This window comes from Eptatretus burgeri, chromosome 15, assembly GCF_056783735.1.
Source record: "Eptatretus burgeri isolate ZD-2024b chromosome 15, Ebu_testis_v1, whole genome shotgun sequence".
Classification (NCBI taxonomy): domain Eukaryota; kingdom Metazoa; phylum Chordata; class Myxini; order Myxiniformes; family Myxinidae; genus Eptatretus; species Eptatretus burgeri.
In genome coordinates, this window is record NC_140975.1 from 22,322,965 (window position 1) to 22,338,233 (window position 15,269).

General features: G+C 39.7%; 1 protein-coding gene across 7 annotated transcripts in view; it reads left to right on the forward strand.

Annotated features, from left to right (window-relative positions):
• Window positions 1-14,505, forward strand: part of LOC147011721 (vascular endothelial growth factor A-like) — a 92,081-nt gene extending 77,576 nt beyond the window's left edge. For 5 of the 7 annotated variants that reach the window (XM_085856947.1, XM_085856943.1, XM_085856942.1 and 2 more), the window contains 4 exons: window positions 1,198-1,221; window positions 5,293-5,373; window positions 12,846-12,977; window positions 13,952-14,505. In XM_085856947.1, coding sequence (XP_085713073.1) covers window positions 1,198-1,221; window positions 5,293-5,373; window positions 12,846-12,977; window positions 13,952-13,973 — 259 coding nt within the window. In that variant the 3' untranslated portion in view covers window positions 13,974-14,505. The remainder of the gene's footprint in view (window positions 1-1,197; window positions 1,222-5,292; window positions 5,374-12,845; window positions 12,978-13,951) is intronic. The other 2 variants (XM_085856945.1, XM_085856944.1) reach the window with 1 other exon arrangement.
• Window positions 14,506-15,269: the final 764 nt, after the last annotated feature.

Sequence of the window (15,269 nt, forward strand, 5' to 3'; positions counted from 1 at the left end):
TGTTTGATTGCCAGACAGGCAGACAGTGTAAAAACAAAAATTATCTCACTACTCTGTGTGCGTGCGTAACCAGGACGAATTCAGAGACAAAGTGCTGTAAAACGGCTGGTTTGTTTTCCAATTCATGTTCAAAATATGACATTCCATTTAAATAAGTTGTTATTCCTCGATCATAAACTGATGTTTGTGGACGGATGGATGGACAGACACATACCAGTGCTTGAACCCCACTTTTCGCTTTGCATGCATGGGGTAATGATGAGACATATGGCTGGTTCAAATATTTAATCTGGATTTTCCTTTATCCTCAAAATATTTACATTTTGGATTGGCCTGTTTTCTGTTTCCGTCTGAACTGCCAACTCGTGAAACTGGGAACCTGAGGTTCAATTCCCATATACAATTTGATTTGTCCGTTGTCTACTAATGTTCTTATAATTCATGTTAATGTACACCGATGTCTAATAATTCCTTTCTCGTTGGAATTTATTGCAAGCTCCTTCATGAGCCTTACATCAATGTCAAAAAAGTCCAGATCAAATTTGAACCACCTTCATATGTGGTGTTTATCGTTGAGGTAGAGATTCATGAATATAGAACATATTCCAAAATACTGATGTGTGAGAAACTGGCCTTCACAGGGAAAAGGAGAATATATATGTATTATATATATATATATATATATATATATATATATATATATATATATATATATATATATATATATATATATGGAATGTTGCCCAGAGCACTGGTACGGTTCACTAGATGACATATTTTCCTCTCTTGCTATGCGAATTGGCCAGAGATAATGCCAGAAGTGTCAGCCTTACTTTTCTTCCCATGGCAGGTAGCATCCCTTGTCGACTTTGATTACAGATTCATAATGTCCCCAAATAAACAACTTGTTTGAAAGATCTTGGCGGAAACACTGGTTCAGCAGAGCAGGATTTGAGGTGTGGTACTGTGCTGTGGAGTAATACCAAGATGAGAGTCGAGTTAATCTGTCAAAACGTTATTAAAACCACCTGCTTTAAGAATGTTCTCATGTTTCATTTCGTTTCATCTTCTAATCCAGTAAAACGTTGCTGTACAGACTTTTTGAATGCATTGTTTGTTCTGTAAGGGTGTTGTTCGTGGATCACTGTATTGCTTCTTGTTTAAGCATTTCTCCCAAAACCCTTCTTGTCATTGCAGACAAAAAGAGATCGTAAACAAAACGTAAGAACACTTCACACCTGCTCTCTTGAAATTTGATTGAGATAGTAGTCCTGCTGTGTTTTCTGAAAACCTCTTGTGGAAGCACATAGATCTTACCAAAGAATGAAGTGGATTAAAAACAAATCAAGCTTATTGTACGGTGAATGTAGAAGGAAAATCTAGAACGGCACTTGGTAGAGCACATACCTCCGTCAGGCTGAACAGTTTACGTTTTGTATCCCACTGATGGGCCGCATCTGTATCCGACCTGAACCACAATCAAATCGGCTTGTTCTTGTTACCTCCCCAACCTGCCCTCCAAAGTTGACCTGAATCCGTCCACAACTTTTTGAGATATCCTGCTCACAGATAGACGAACAGATAGACAAACATGGGTGAAAACGTAACCTCTGTCCACCTTCAGTGGCAGAGGGACCAAAAAAGAAGAGAAAAACAAAGAAAGAAAAGGTAAGAAGTCAGGTTCAAGGGTAGTTTCAGATCTGATACCCCACATTCTCAGCAACCATAGCTCACAGGTTAACATATCTCTACTTCTCCCAAAGCAGACTGCTTTGCAGCAGTGCTACTGTCTTTTAAACTTCCTGAGTCTTTTGGAATATGCTTCTTCGAAGCCATGATTATTGAACAACTAGTTGAATCCATCATTTTGATTGAACCTTCGATTAAAACAAACAAAAAAATCATCCTTTCATCCAAACCAGCTCATAATAATCACATCAGTCTTCTGGAATTTTCATTGAAGCATTGCATAACAGATTTCAACTTCCCTGTACCTTCCATTGAGAAAAATGCCTGTAATGTCAAATAGGTGATGGATGAAACACTTTACAATGCCCAATCTTGTTATTCTTTGATATGCAATGCATGGACAGTATCATTCGCTGAGGTCGAAGCTGTGCCGCTGTTGCAGTGGCTCCTGTCGGTTAGAGCAGGAATTTGGGATTTGTTCAGGGTGCCAATGATAGCTCAAAACACCACAGGATATTTAACGTCCTCCAAATAATGCCAGCAGATGGACACCCAATTTAACGTCCGTCTGAGTGGTGGCACACACGTTGAATCTCCCTGTTTGCGAAACACCAGGGTGACAGTTTATAGCTGCGCCCAGATTCACACCCAGGCTTGACAGCTTAGAGGTGAGTGTGCGTACCTCTAGGTCTCGGTTCGTCTGCTAGCCCATAATGCCCAATGTTGCTTCATTGAAGAGCGGTCATCCTTTGAGGGGATATTAAATATGCTTGTTTTCGAGCACTAGTGTATGGATGTTTATTATCTGGTAACTATCATCAAAAGTAAATACCGTGTGCTTGTGCTTTGAGCATGTACAAAATTCAACTTTTTTTTTTTTTTTTTACTGCAAGAGCAAATTCAAACCACTCAGTGTATTCTTTGTGAAGACTGCTGCAACAGCATATCAACTGTCTACTTTTAGGTTTGTCATATATTCTAACTGTATGGTTTAAGGAGTCTCCAATTCCACTAATTTGTGTTTTTATTCAAATGCCTGAAGATTATTTCATATGGAGTATCTCAACACCTGTGTGATGGAGAACTGTTTTTGCCAATATGAAGGTACAGTACTAACAATTGATGTGCATACAATCCAAAATCAAAAACTTTTCCCTTTTCAAAATCGTCAATTCCAATATCAGAAAGAAAGTTCTCCAGCAAAACCCTTGCCAAAAGCTTGGTGTTTACTTAAAGGGCAGGTTGCGGGTCACCAAACATGTTCTGAAAATTTATCAATATGATTATAGGTGTATTAAATTGTTTGATGCAAACTATTGTGGTTGCCTAACTATTGGGAGAGTTAATGAAATTTAACTCCGAAGTTGTTATTTCTCGAGGCTGTTGAAAAAAACAGCCGCATGCCCATATACGGATGGTGACGTCATGTTCTCCAAAACAAAGCGAACACTCACTCGCTCATTGAAGAAGTGTCCAGTTCAGCGGGCCGTTCTTTCGCTTTTTTTGAGCTTGCAACTGTCTATATTATCCTTTTTTATTTTGAATTATTGTAGAACAAAGTTATTTCGATATTTGTACATCATGCCTCGTACGTGTGTCGTCATGTTTTGCGAAAATGGCTGGAAAATGGGTAATCACTCCCACCGATTCCCGAAGGAATCAAACATTCACCGGCAGTGGATAAGATTTGTACAAACCAAACGGGCGAATTTCTGCCAAAGAAAACGGGTAAAGAGGACCCTTTGGATAGACTTGTCATTTGTGGTGACCATTTCACAGTCGAGGATTACGAAGGCATAAACAAATCTGATCACCACTCTGTGAATACGAGTTGTTGGTTCACAAGTTCTCCAGATACTGCTCTGTCACAGAATCAATTGTTGAGTTTAAGTGAGAAAAACCTTGAAATGTATTGTTAAAGAGTACATGGAAAAACACACAAATAAACTTTCTGAAAAACACAAGCATGAAAAAATTTCTCAACAAATCAACTTATTGTTGATTAAATTACTTTTTTTTAATAACATCAGCAAATTGGGCTATTTCATTTCAATTGTAAAAAATTGATGAATGTTCCACTTTTTTTTCTAAATTTGGTAGAATATTTCCCAATGAGGCAAAACATGTTTTGGTATTTATATACCACAACAGTCTCTTGAAAGTTGGGGTTTGTTCTTACTGTTCACTTTCACTGGGGTCAAGCTCAGCTGTCAGAAAGACTTCAACGCCAAGGCTACGGTGTATAATATATTGGGGTCCATTATTGATTCATTCTATTTCTGACTCTTGAGTGACTAGAGGGTTAAAAATTATTATATCAAGTCAGAGACAAATCAAACTTTGCATTATTTTATGCATCGAACAAGAAAATGAAAATCTACAAACCAATCTGTCTGGTGGAGTCTGTCAGTGTGAACTGCCGGGCAGTCAGTCCTGCCACTTGTACACTAAATAGGCCGTTTTCTGGCACTTGTAAGTGGCTCAAATTTATATGGCTCAGGGCCAGAAACTCCATAGTATAAATTCCCATCATCCTCCGACTCGTCCTCGGCAATATCGGAATGAAAACACTCAATTTCATCACCGCTGAAATCACTCTCTGATTCGCATCTCGCCGTTGTTCACACGCTGTTTCCGAATGTTCACAAAGTTTTCGGAGAACGTGACGTCATAGCATCTTCGGTAAATTCCGGTCTGTTTTTCGATCACTGACAAAGGTTTTGACTTAGAAGTTAATTTTAGCATATTTTGAGTTTCAAATGTAAGAAAACAATTGCACAACGATTATTAATGTGATTACAACCTTCGAATCACGCAAAGTCATCAGCGACCCAAAACCTGCTCTTTAACGGTTAAGGTGGCTGGCTTAAGATCTTAGGGTCTTGAGTTTGAGCCCCTGTCAGGCCGTTAAATAACACCAGGTGGGTTGACTCAGCCCAACATCCTACCGAGGTCGGCAAAATGATGGCCAGCTTGCTGGTATCCTGTGTCAGAGTGGCGACCCGTCCAGGATTGTGCCCAATAGCAGGAGATGGCTTCGGCAGCACCAATGCTCTGCACAGAGTATGGTCCCAATGGATGGATGGATGGGTTGACTCAGCCTGTCATCCTTCCGAGGTTGGCAAAATGAATACCAGCTTACTGGGAACAGGGGGCACTGCATCAGCAACAGCTGCGCTCCCAGCAATGATGAAACCAGCAGCCACAGGCTGCGTATGAAATGATTGAATGACCCTTGCCAAAAAACAGCTGCTTTGGCAGCACCAACACTGTCAAGAGTTTGGTACATTTGATTATGATATCTATATCGATGAAAATTAACTGTATTTTGTACAATATGACTATTACTTTTTTAATGTATAAGAAAATGCTATAAACATGGCTGGCAAGTTGACGTTTTTTTCCACATGGTGGTAAATTACTTAATCTCACATTCCTGAACTGTTATACCTTTGGTAATCAGCTAGGATTCACATACCATTAGCCTGATAACCATGCTGTTCTACCTCTCATTATCTCTTCTTTCCAACCCACCTTATCGCCATTGCTTCTCCATGAAGAAATCAACACCGAGCTCTCTGGTCATTGTATCTTTCCCCACAGGCCTGAAAAGAGACCGAGAAGAAGGAAAGGACAGAAACGAATGAGGTCCAAAGAAAAAGTCCAAAGCGAAGCGATAAAGTCGTAAGTTTTGCACAATTCAAGACCACAAAGAAGTTGCCTTTTGTTTGAGATACCTCTCACAATTTACATTAATCTCTGTCGCATTCGCAAACACTGCTCAAAGAATTCCAGCTCCAATTAGCTTCTCATGTGGGGGTTTCAAAAACGTTCTCCAAACCTCTACTGGCATAATTTATGTGAATGACGTCAGCATCTCTTAGCAGTAAGGGTCGGAGTTTCACCTTTTGACTGATTCATCCTTCCTGGCTGCAACCTCTCCTAACTGGTGATCAGCAGGGCAGAGACAATGCATTTGTGTGGCAGACGACGCTTGTTGCTAACAGGTCATGCAGCATTTGCTGTTATGGGACTCCATCTGTGGCGTCATCAAGTTAGGGGGTTCGATATAGTATATGTGTGTATGTGTGTATGTGTGTATGTGTGTATGTGTGTATGTGTGTATGTGTGTATGTGTGTATGTGTGTATGTGTGTATGTGTGTATGTGTGTATGTGTGTATGTGTATGTATGTGTATGTATGTGTATGTATGTATATGTATGTATATATATATATATATATATATATATATATATATATATATATATATATATATATATATAATATGTATATATTATGTATATGAGGCACCGTGAGGAAGAGTGATGTAAGGGCCACATCGGCCATTTTGGAGTTAATGCCATATTGCACTATTTTAACCCTTCCCCTATCATCCGAGCCTATCATCATCATATCATTAAAAAATGTAGCTTTCATCACTTCTCCTAGCCGGGCCTCATATGTATATATGTATGTGTATAAGTATATATGTATGTGTGTTTGTATATATGTATATATATATATATATATATATATATATATATATATATATATATATATATATATATATATATATATATATATACATACTATACAAAAAGTGATGGGAAAAGAAAGCATAAGTATCCAGCCCCAGTGACGGGAAAGGTTTAACTTAATCCATCAATTTAAATAATATTTCATGGACTGTAAAAAGGTCAATTGTGTTGCACTCTTGGTTTCGCTCAGAACCAAAGCTCAGAGCAACTTATACTGTCCACTGCAAAATGGTAGTGCATCATGAGGTGGCAGAGGTGAGATTTATCTCAAAAGAGGGCACAATATCCTGGTTACAAAATAATATTTGGCATCAACATTACTCATGCCTGTTCTCCCATCATTTCAAAATTTAATGTTGAGATTTTCAATGCAGCATAAGGTCCAAAGACCAAAGAAGGAATCTTTCCTCCCCCCCCCCCACAAAATCCTCCCTCCCCTCTCCTCCCCACTTCCCTCTCTCCCCCACTCCCCTCTCCATCCCACACTCCCTCCCTCTCCCCTCTTTCCATCCCTCCCCCTCTACATGTCCATGCTCTATCGTTTTTAAACGGCTTCAATTTCCTTTTCAGGATTTTTTTTCCTTTTCAAGACAGGACACCCAGTTTAACGTCCATCGTAGGAACGACATCGTAGGAACATTGATGATTCACCCAACCTGTGAAACATCGACCTGGATAACATTTTATAGCTGGGCCCAGATTCAAACCCAGGCTGAACAGCTTAGAAGCAATGGAGGTCATCCTGTCAGAGGTCGTATGTTAACGCACTGTTAATAAACAAACTGCAATTCCATGTCATATTTATACATTTAAAATGTATAATAAAATTCGAACCTGAATCCAACAAGATCATCGCTACTGGACATTTCACATGTATAATACACACACACACACACACACACACACACACACACACACACACACACACACACACACACACACACACACACACACACACACGTAATCATCTGATCGTAAGTTGGACAACTTGGTGTTGTTGTACCTCTTCAAGTATTGAGGTTTTACTTTTTTTTACAAAACTTTACTTGTTCCCTTTGTTGGGGTGGGGGGGGGGGCGTTTGCAGGAGTACCTTTTTTCCTTGAGCTAAGAATTGTTGTTTTCTTGTGATTTGCATCATTTACTATTTTCTTGTGTCTGCCAAGTGGAGCCTTTTGATGTCCATGTTTGTGTAATAGACTGGAGCTCTGTTTGCACCTCTGCATCTGTCAAACATGACAATGCGCCTTGTTGTGTCATTTCTTGAAGAGGTTCATCCGATGATTTCTTTGTTAAGACGCCTGGAGTCTCAAGTTCACCTTATTGTCCATTCTATCATAAAAACAGGAAACAGATTGCAGTCCTGATGAACTTTTGGAATTATCTTTTGCTGTTGTGGTAACTAATTAGGCTCCCATGCAACAACCTGGTGCAGGCTTGGTCGAGTTAAGCATCACCATCTGGAAAGATTGCCACGTTTCCAGACAAGTTGCAGTTTCTCGAATCCTTTCATTGTTGAATGCATAATTAAATAATACCCTAGCTTGTAATGTGTGTCACTTGCATGCGTGACCATGTGATTTGCCATGCAATGTTCGCTGATAATTTGCACATTTTGGAGGAAGAGTTTGTGGTCATTTTGGTCATGGCGGGATATCTCCTTTCCATTCCCTCTTTGAAATATAGAATATTTTGCGATTAACCTTTTTTATCGAATACAAATCTATTGCATCGATTTTCCATGGGGGGGGGGAATGGGTGGTTGATGATGGGGAGGTTGAAGTTGGAAGAGCAGAGGGCCTATCACCAGTTCAGATGCACCCCAGTGATGATGCAAACAACAGGGCAGATTCATAACTGCATTCCAGGCAAGTTACATCTCAGAACTCACAACACTTTGGATGGGAACAAAAAGCCGGCTGTCCATGTGTATTTGGTATGTGGACAGTATAATTCCCATGAGGACGATTGAAAAGAGTAGGCTATTGTGTGCTGGTACCTCAGTTCAATTCACTGCTTGCGGTTAGCTGTGGAATTGGAACTGTCTGCTGTATTTGGAGATCTTGGAACATGAATGGGGGCAGACACAGAATGGGTGGAATTACTTTTACTTGTTTTTTAAATGCCTTGTGATTGTGATATTTATAGCAAGGTTGGAATAGCCAAAAGTCCGTCACATTGTTGCCAATTAAATGCAGCACATCTACAAGTTGGCTTACAAAGCAGACACTATTAATACACATAATCTAGGCTGAGGAAGGAACAATAGGATAGAGGATAATGGCAAGTTAACCTTCCGAAAACGGCAGAAGGGAACAGGTGGATATTTGACGGACGTACAAACGTGGCCTGCAATAAAAGACAATGTACAGAAGGTTAGCGGGAGTGTAAAAGATCATGAGTAATGGAAGACATGAGTTGGTGGTAATCTGCACTCTTGCAGTTGTGGATGGAGGTACGTAGTTGGACAGACTGCCCAGGGAGCTGATTCTAGAGGTTTGAAAAGGTGTGTGTATGTGGGTGAGCAGGTCAACAGGTGAACAACAAGCCTAAACTTTGAAAGGTTAACAAAGACACAACTTAGACAGCCTATCTTCAGAAACCTTCGGCCTTTGAAAGTACAAATAAGGCCTAGTGCAATAAAATAATCCTCTTTCTGACTCATACATCTCATACACCTTTAAATTCAATCCAAATGCATAATTAGTATCGTCCAACGATTTAAAGATTATTTGGTGTTCTATTTTCTACTGAGATCCATCTGGCCTTGGACTTCCATTTCCTCATACCACTGACCACTATGCAGGCTTTCGGTGGAGGGAGGGTAACAAGATGGCCTTGAAGTATGCACACTCGCCTCTCAGCCATCCAGCCTGGGTTTGAATCTCGGCCGAGCTTCAAACTGTTATCCTGGTGTCTCACAGGCAGGGTGATTCATCAATGTGTGTGCTGTCCCTCGGATGGATGTTAAACTAGGCTTCCCATTTGCCAGCATTATTTAGTGGACGTTAACGATCACACAGTGTGCTTCGCGAAGAGTATGTGTGCTATCGCCGGCACCCATAACATATTCCAAATTCCTGGCCCCACCAGTGGCATTGCATCAGTGGCATAGCTGTACCCTCAGCCATTGATGCCACTCATGGCTTTTTGGAATTACCATTTCTAAGTTGTGGAAATTGAAAAACTCTGTGCCGAATCATCTTCCCGACTGCAATCTTCAAAGCTTTGGGTCATCACAATTTGATGCTGTTCTTTCTACCTCGCACGATCCCAGTGATCTTTTCTACGCTCATAAATGTATATGCGACACAAATTAAACTATACACACACGTTCCATGTTCAGCGATATTCCCATGTTCAGCGATATTCCCATGTTCAGCCATTGCGTCCGACCATGTGACATGAACACAGTATGACACCTTTAAAATTATAGTTTGGTGAAAGATTTGATTTAACTTTTCATGTGATCCAGAAAGGAATTGGTCAGTTATGATCGAAGGTCTATTAACATTGAAACTATTGCTTAAAAGATTGCTTTTTGTTTTAGACATTTTGGCCGTACATCTGTGAGTTGGGATGATGGCTCATGGGGCAAGGCCAACAATTGTGAACACTTACAAAGCACTCTCATTTCCAAGTTGAAAACTGTATGCTAAGTACTTTTGACCAGGACTTTCAACCAGGGTGCAATTACTCGTTTTATTCAGGTGAGATCAGGGCAGGTTGAAAGTGACCCAGTCTCTGAGATCAATCGCATTCCTTTATATCAATTCATGTCGTTATCCATTCACCAATCGGTGTATCGTGCTTTCATTATGTGGACATAGTATGGTAAAGATTGCTGGCAATATCCCAGGCATCACTAAATACACGTAATCGACTCAGTCACCGCCCGAGGTTTCATCGCAACATGCAAATATTATGCAAGAACAAACATTTATTCTGACAAAACGATCTAATCGATTAGTTATGCCTATCTTTCTCATATCCTGCTATTTTTAATTGATTCTTACTCTGAACGTCGACGCGTTTCTCAATTTATTCTCACAATCTGACTCAGTAAAAGGATATTCATACATCTTATTCATTCCATTTAATTATTCATTCTTGGAGTGCACTATCCTGGTTTTGATGGCACCATGGCAGATAACTGTTTCCAAGGTGTGCTTCTCTTTCTTATGTCCAAGTTCCAAACATTTATCAGTTCTTTTTTTACTATTCTGCTCTAGTTAGTTTTTTGCTCACCTGGACCTTAGTGTGGTTAGCTGATGCCATTTGAGCAATGTCCGTAGGTCAGTGATGAAGTGTAAACACTTCGGTCATTATCGCTTGAACCAAACACGTAATTTTGATGAACTTGACCACAATCTTCATCGCTCATGTTATTCATGGCATAAAAAAAAATCAGTGTCGAGGGGGGATCTGTGGCGGGGGAGGGGGGACAGGGTTTGAGCCCCACACAATAGGTATTTGCCCTCTTCTCTGAAACTACACAGAATATATTAATGATACTTCACCACAACCTTCATCACCCGTGATGTACCAAAGTTTGTTCACGGCATTAAAAATAATCAGGGTCGAAGGGGGTTTGCGTGCGGTTTGACACACACCAAAATAGGTATTTGCTCTCTTCTCTAAAACTACACACACAATTTTGATGAAACATGACCACAACCTTCGTCACTCGTGATGTACCAAAATTTGTTCACAGCATAACAAAAATCAGGCTGTAAGGGAGTTTAAAGGGGGTTTGAGTGACTGTTGCTCCTGATCCAGGTGAGCTTCAGGATCCGCAGTCCAATTTTTCTCTTTTTTTTTTTCTTGATGCTAGAAGTCTTAAAAGTTTATTATTACCCCATGCACGCAAAGTGATTTTTAGGGTTAAGCAATTAGTTCATGTCTCTCTGTCCAACCGTCTACAAACGTCAGTTTATGATTGAGGAACCGCTTATTTCAATTGAATATTATATTTTTAACATGAATCGGAAAACAAACCTGCAGTTTAGCAGTACTTTGGCTCTGAATTTGTCCAGATTGCACATACACAGAGGAGGAAGATAATATTTTTAGTCTGGCAATCAAATAGTACTGAAAATCATTCTGAACAGGAAACGTACTGTTTTCAAGGATGTCGTAAAAGACACAAACAACAGGCATGGATAACTAATGTAATGTGTTAGATAGGGTGATATAATAGACACTGCGTAAAACAGCTGTTAAACTTCTGGTATTAACTTTTTTATAAGACCTTTACGATCTTTATTATCCCCGCGCTTTTTGAAAAAAAACAGGGGGATATTGTAATCGGCTCTGTCTGTCTGTCCGTTTGTCCGTCACGCTATCTCCTCCTAAATAGATGAGCAGAAATTCACCAAACTTGGTAGTTATAATCACTACATGGCAAGAAGGGATGAGAGCAGTGTCATTTTGGTCCTGCCCCCCCCCCCCTGTGGTAGGGTCAAAAGGTCAAATCCCAGAAATTACGGGTACATTTTAATTTGGCACATGAAATTATGGGCACATTTTAATTTTGCACATTAAATTACGGGAACATTTTAAAATGTTTTTTTATGAAGCTTTAAAAAAATTTAAAAAATCAACATTGGGGAACACATGAAATATGTAATGATTTTTTTGAATTTGACTCCCCCCCATAATTTGACTTTTGAATTTGACTTTTGAATTTGACTGAATTTGACTTTTGAATTGATGCCCCTGGAGTGGGGACCTCAGGTTTACCGGTCAAAATGGGAAAAGAAAATTTAACTCAAAATTTGATATTTGGTTATTCCTTGTGGAACTTTATGCTTCATCGACTTTGCTCTAGTTTTATTTGAATTGAATTATATAATTGAACACTGCAGAACACAAGTCATCATATTGTCACTATCAAGAACCTCCAGTTTTGGAGTACTTGGACATGTACAATAAGATGGTATATAAGACTGCTTCAATAGCACAAAACTTCCAGAATGTTTTTTAAATGAACTTTAAAATAATTTTACTTCGATTGAAGTATATATTTGAACACTGCGTGGGGTAACGTGTTGTATGAACTCTCTAGTTTTTATTATGTTATGAATTCAACCTGTTTTTTGCTTTTATATTAGTATGATTGCTTTTACATTAGTTGAATAAGATGTACATGAAGAGACATTGACATCGGTGCCTTAATCATCAATAAGATGAAATGTACGACATTCATTTGGCTGTTGTTGAAATCTGATGATAACTTCCCCATTGATTGCTGGTGGTACTGCAGTTAATAAGTTGAAACCCCGATAATGGAGTGGTATTTAGTTGATGAATTGTTCACTTTTAATGAAGTTTTACATTGTGTTGGCATATCCATTAAATACTAATGCCCTTTTAATTAATGTAAAGTACACCACTATCTGCAAATATCATCATCCTAATCCTGCATGTTGTACACAGTACAGTATATGTAGAAGCTCCTCTATGAGCATATCATTTTAAAAACCTGAAACAAAAGACAAAGTTGGACAGGTTACAAGTGTGTAACCAACGAGTCCGACTCCTACTGCAGTGTAAGTCCCGTGACTTACATTGTAAGTCCCGTGACATTACTGTACAGTTGAAAGTGCTTGCGCGTGCAGGACGTGTGCGCCTTGCACCCAACGGAAGAGACATCTCTTCAGGCAAGACCCTCACACGTGCCATTGCTGGTGTCGCCTGTCAGAGGAGCGCTGCTTGCTTCGCAGTCAGATCCTCAACAGTCATACCTGCAGGTGGGCTCAAAGGGACATCCTGAACATACACATCATCCTTTCATATAAAAAAATGTATCTGATCATTAGATGGTACTTGCTGAAATACCCAGCAAGCATTACCTGGGGAAATTCAATTAAATACGTATTTAAATATTTCCTGCACGACAAATTGGGGAATGTTGGCCATATGGTTTTGTATGGATTACCAATCTTGGGTGTTGCAAATGCGCTTGGACCACTTTCCCTTCTTTTAACTTCTTTGTATTATTTTAATTTTTTTTAATACAACAGATCATGACAACCTCAACATACGATCTTCACCAAACATATTACTCGATCGCTCCTGGGAAAATCCCAGGGATTGTATAAGAACATAACCAATTCTGGCAACTCCTGCCACCTTCAGTTGTATGTCAAGCCTGCCCAGTTGGTCCATGAAAGATTTGGGCCAAACCCTTTGTCCAACAGATCCTACAAGAAGGTGGGAATTATTGGAGCTGTTAAAGGAGGAGTGGAGGACCTCAATGGGCACTCTTGGACATGGATGTCCTTGATGTGTGAGCAGATTCAGTTGGAGGGATTTTTGGTACCAAGTTGCGCTGGAGGAATTAAGAGTTCTATAACGTGTGGAATGATGTCACATGTAGATCAACCCAAGCAGTACAAGCAGAGTTCCCCCTCCATCAGGCTGATGAATGAGCCACCTGGGTTTTCAATCACCATTTCAATACTGTGACGTAATAATTTGCCTGGCTTCTCAGAAGCTCAGAATCGACACCAAATGGCTTCAGGCAGGCTTGATCCCACCACGTTGTGGGCTGCAAGTTCACAATCCTCACTACGAAGCCAACATTGGCTAAAGTTCGAACAGAAAATTGTTAACTCCTCTTTCCTGAAACCCATTTGCTTGAATTATATGCTTGTGAATGTATTCATTATATTCCTAACATTTATTTCAGTTACACCTGAGGTCCCTTTGTCCTTCCTAACAGGTGTGAAAGACCAAGAAGGTAAAAAAGAGGATGTGTACAGCCTTATAGGAGCTGGAACCAAGCAGGTGGTGAGACAAAACCGCCTCTTTAGACCCTGTGTGGGTGGACTCGTGGTGTCGACAAAAACAGACCGCTGGTGTGGTATTTGGAAAAGAGAAAAAAACAAACAAATGAGGGACCAATGGATTATTCCTTTTCCCAAGCTGGGACTGAAATACAGATTGATGGTGGTTCTGTGACTTCATCATGAGAGTTTCTTCAATGAGGACTATGTGCATTGACGTAGACATCATGGAAACTGAAGAGCAATTGAGAAACACAACATACAGGGAATATACTCTTTTTGAACATTAAAGAAACTTACTTGATAACTCTGGAGTGTTTGGAATGGAAAGGCAGAAAGTTTGTTTTAGTTTGTCTCCTGCAGCCACGTGTCTTCACGGACTTGAGTTGAAGAGAGCATCTGAACAACATCGACATCACTTGTAAAAGAAAATAGTTTTTGATCTTTTTAATACATGTTGGAATAAAAAGACAACATTTGCACTTACAGACTTTACATCGTTCTGTGCGTTTCTCAACAGAATGGTTGTATCCCAGCCCAGACCGTGTTTTGCCACGCCAAATGGCTGGTCCTGGTCTATTGCGGTGATGCGAAACGGAGCTTTACGTCACTGGTGTATAATAACAGGGAATTACAGGTTACGTAAAGTTGTCAATGACATGCTCACACCCATAATCAACGGAGAGTAATCTTACGTCATGGGATTACAGAGACCGTTGTATTGGCATTGAATCAGCAATAAGCAGGTAAAGCCCAGAGAGTTTCTTGGTGTTGGAATTGTCATGATAACGTCATTAACAATAACATGTACGTCAGAGGAACTCGATCACATGGAGCTTTTTAAGAGATTTGAAATGAAAGATGATGCATTACAATATAAAAAAATAAAAAAAGAACCTGATGTATTTAAAATTCTTCCTGTAAATATACACATAGAGTATATATAGTCGTCGTAGTCGTAGTACCAGGGGTACCCGGCATTTCCCAGTATAGTTTTTGTGGGGACCTTAAACACTTTCCGACACCCACTAAGGAATGGGGTCTGGGATGATTTAATATTACCTTTCACATAAATACAAAGGCTTAGGCACTATAGAGCAATTACAAAAAATAATAAATCCAAAAAAACCCATTCTTTTTCAAAAATTTCAATTTCTTTTTACCTAAAACACTCTCCGGCACTCACTGAAGAATCTCTGAAGGTTTGACGAAGATCCTTTCACTGATCTCTGAGAAAAATGGTGACACACACAC